Source organism: Macrobrachium nipponense, chromosome 1, assembly GCF_015104395.2.
Source record: "Macrobrachium nipponense isolate FS-2020 chromosome 1, ASM1510439v2, whole genome shotgun sequence".
Lineage (NCBI taxonomy): Eukaryota > Metazoa > Arthropoda > Malacostraca > Decapoda > Palaemonidae > Macrobrachium > Macrobrachium nipponense.
This window is the reverse complement of record NC_087200.1, coordinates 25,256,120-25,259,304: the sequence shown is the minus strand read 5'-3', so window position 1 is coordinate 25,259,304 and position 3,185 is coordinate 25,256,120. Positions and strand designations below refer to the sequence as shown.

Genomic DNA, 3,185 nt, shown 5'->3' with positions numbered 1-3,185 from the left:
GCATATATGAAAGGCATTGAACTTACGGGTTTTTACGCCGCGCCAGAGGTTGCCACAGGAGTATATGCAAGTATTCATCCCATTATGCACTGCATAACCAAGGGTTTGCATATATGAAAGGCATTGAACTTACGGGTTTTTATTTTACGCCGCCGAGGTTGCAGGAGTATATGCAAGTATTCAACCCATTATGCATTGCATACCTAGGTGCATATACCAAAAGCATTGAACTTAAGGGTTTTTTTACGCCGCAGAGTTGTTTCCACAGGTATATGCAAGTATTCATCCCATTATGCACTGCATAACCAATGGTTTGCATATATGAAAGGCATTGAACTTATGGGTTTTTACGCCGCGCCAGAGGTTGCCACAGGAGTATATGCAAGTATTCAACCCATTATGCATTGCATAACCTAGGTTTTGCATATATGAAAGGCATTGAACTTACGGGTTTTTACGCCGCGCCAGAGGTTGCCACAGGAGTATATGCAAGTATTCATCCCATTATGCATTGCATAACCCATGTTTTGCATATATGAAAGACATTGAACTTACGGGTTTTTACGCCGCGCCAGAGGTTGCCACAGGAGTATATGCAAGTATTCATCCCATTATGCATTGCATAACGTAGGTTTTGCATATATGAAAGGCATTGAACTTTCGGGTTTTTACGCCGCGCCAGAGGTTGCCACAGGAGTATATGCAAGTATTCAACTCATTATGCCTTGCAAAACCCAGGTTTTGCATATATGGAAGGCATTGAACTTACGGGTTTTTACGCCGCGCCAGAGGTTGCCACAGTTGTATATGCAAGTATTCAACCCATTATGCATTGCATAACTAATATTTTGCATATGAACTTTCGCCTTCTGATGGCCTTCTGGTTCTCTGAACAGCTTTTGGCTCTCAAACTGAGAGTTTCATCCTCCAGCCTCCGAACAGCTGTTGGCTCTCAAGCTGAGAGCTCTCCCTCCAGCCTCCAAACTGCTGTTAACTCTCAAGCTGAGAGCTCGTCCTTCTACCTCCGAACAGCTGTTGACTCTCAAGCTGAGAGCTTGTCCTCCTACCTCCAAATAGCTTTTCGCTCTTATACTAAGAGCTTGTCCTCCTACCTCCAGAAAATGTTTCCTTTGACTCTCACCAGGCGAGTTTGTTCGTTCCTTGAGACAGTGCCTTGGCTGACGAGTTGGGGGAACTCAGCAGCCATTGCCTTCCTTCTCAGTGAAAGATGAATATCCTTAAGATCTTTATTCATCTCCGTGAAGAACATCTTCCACAATGTGCTTGAGGCCCTCCCATTGTTTCTCGTAATCCTCGTTCTTCTCCCGCTGGGCATTCCAGTACTTCTTACGTTGTTTTTCTTCTGTCTCACGGGCCTTCTCACAGGGGTCTTCCTCACTCCCTGTCCCCTTCCTTCCTATTGTTCCCCCTGTGCACTTCTCTCGCTTCCCTTCTTCAATCATATCATCTCCATGTTCCAGCGCAATGTGTTCTAGCTGGAAATTTCTCTGAGCAGTCCCATGTAGAAACATCATCAACATGTACTTGTCATGTTCCCTCAAAGCCTCCTCCTGTGTTCTTAGCTGTTCCCTGAGACACTTTTCTTCTCTCATTCTATTCTGCTCCTGTAGCTGAATCTTTTCTTTCAGCATATCGCAGTCCTTGAGAAGTCGCTGCACTTCCAGCTGGGCTTCACCCTCATTCTTCTTCAAAGAGATGATAGCTTTTTCTTTACAATCCAGCAAGCATTCCAGGCTCTGTTTTTGACGGAGGACGCTTTCCATGTTATCCTGGATTTGCTTTTCCCGTTCATTCTGCTCCTCTGCTTCTCTTTTCTTTTGCCTCAGGTTCTCCTGATATTGCCTTTTCATTTCAATCTCTACGTCTTCCTTCTCCTTAACTAAGAGACTGTTTTTATGTACCTGCTCCTTGAGTGTTCTGAATAGCCTTTCTGTCTCCTCGCAGTTATTTTCCAGCTTCATCTCCATATTTTCAATTTGTTCTCGATAGACTTCATTATCTTTGTGCAGCCTCTCGACCTCCTCGTCTTTCTCGTTCTCTCTTTTCTTCGCTTCTTCCAGCAAGTTCTCTATTTCTTTCAGACGATGGAGAGCATCCTGCAGAGTATTGTTATTTCGTCTCTCAGTTTCTAATGATTTCTCTAGTAACATTATGTCCAGTGTCTTTTCTTTTAATTCTCCTTTCATCTTGGCGTTTTCTCCGCCTAGTTCAGCCAACCAGTTCTTCATGACTTGAAGCTCGTCTCCTAGTAACTCATGACTTGTTTTCTCAGCGTTTAAGATTTCCTTTGTCAAGATGGCCACAGATTCTGCTTGGCTGAGAAGTGACTGGAGCTTTTGATTTTCGTCCTGCATCATCAGGACATCCTGCTGGATACTTACGTTCTCTTTTTCAGCGAGCCTCAGTTTTTCTTGGAGAGAAGAGTTATCCTCTCAGTTCCCTCCAATCGTCTCATTCATTATTTCCCTTTGTTTCTTGACCTTCCTCCAATTCCTTAGTTTTAAGGGTTGAGGGATTCTTTCAGAAGGTCGACTTCCTTCTCTTTCTCAAGTAAATCGTTCCTAAGGTCTTCATTCATCCTACAGAACTCTTCGTTTTCCAAATCAAGCAACTGATTCATATTTTCGGATTCTTTTAATTTGAGGCAGAGTTCTGTTTCCTTCTGTAGGGTGGCCTTCAGCTCTCTCTGCTTCTCAGCCATCTCTCGCTGGAAGAATATTTCCCTCTCTCTTTCCTCTTCGTCTCTCTTCTTGAGCAAGAGATCTTTCTCACCCAGATGACTCTCCAATGTCGTTATTGTATCCGTCTGTTCTTCATTTACCTTTTCCAGCGTTTGAACTTTATTTTGAGCCAATCTTAAATCTTCCTCTAAATGCCGTTTGTCATCTAGAAGTTTTTCAATTTGTTGAAGAAGATTATCGTCGAGTTTTTTCCTTATTTAGACTGTCTTCCAGTCAACTACTTCGTCAACTTCGTCGCAGTCAGTATCTAAGTCGTATTCAGTCTCGTCGAGTTGTTCCATGTTTAGACTGTCTTCCAGTCCAGCCACTTCGTCATCTTCGTCACAGTCAGTATCCAAGTCGTCATTGGTTTCGTCGAGTTGTTCCATATTTAGACTGTCTTCCAGTCTAGCCACTTCGTCAACGTCGTCACAGTCAGTATCC

The 3,185-nt window shown here is 43.5% G+C and overlaps 2 protein-coding genes across 2 annotated transcripts in view; both read right to left on the bottom strand.

Moving 5' to 3' along the window:
* Nucleotides 1–1,247: 1,247 nt before the first annotated feature.
* LOC135218715 (histone-lysine N-methyltransferase, H3 lysine-79 specific-like) lies at nt 1,248–2,378 on the bottom strand. Its single transcript, XM_064255164.1, has one exon. The coding sequence runs from the start codon at nt 2,376–2,378 to the stop codon at nt 1,248–1,250; it is 1,131 nt and encodes a 376-aa protein (XP_064111234.1).
* A 143-nt stretch (nt 2,379–2,521) lies between these two features.
* Nucleotides 2,522–3,185, bottom strand: part of LOC135218714 (uncharacterized) — a 798-nt gene continuing 134 nt past the window's right edge. The window contains exons 1-2 of the mRNA XM_064255162.1: nt 2,984–3,185; nt 2,522–2,842 (exon numbers count right to left, since the gene is read on the bottom strand). The exon at nt 2,984–3,185 is cut by the window's right edge and continues 134 nt beyond it. Coding sequence (XP_064111232.1) covers nt 2,522–2,842; nt 2,984–3,185 — 523 coding nt within the window. The remainder of the gene's footprint in view (nt 2,843–2,983) is intronic.

Coding starts and splice junctions, on each gene's coding strand:
- LOC135218715 (XM_064255164.1), bottom strand. CDS start 2,378: ATGATGCAGGACGAAAATCAAAAGCTCCAGTCACTTCTCAGCCAAGCA.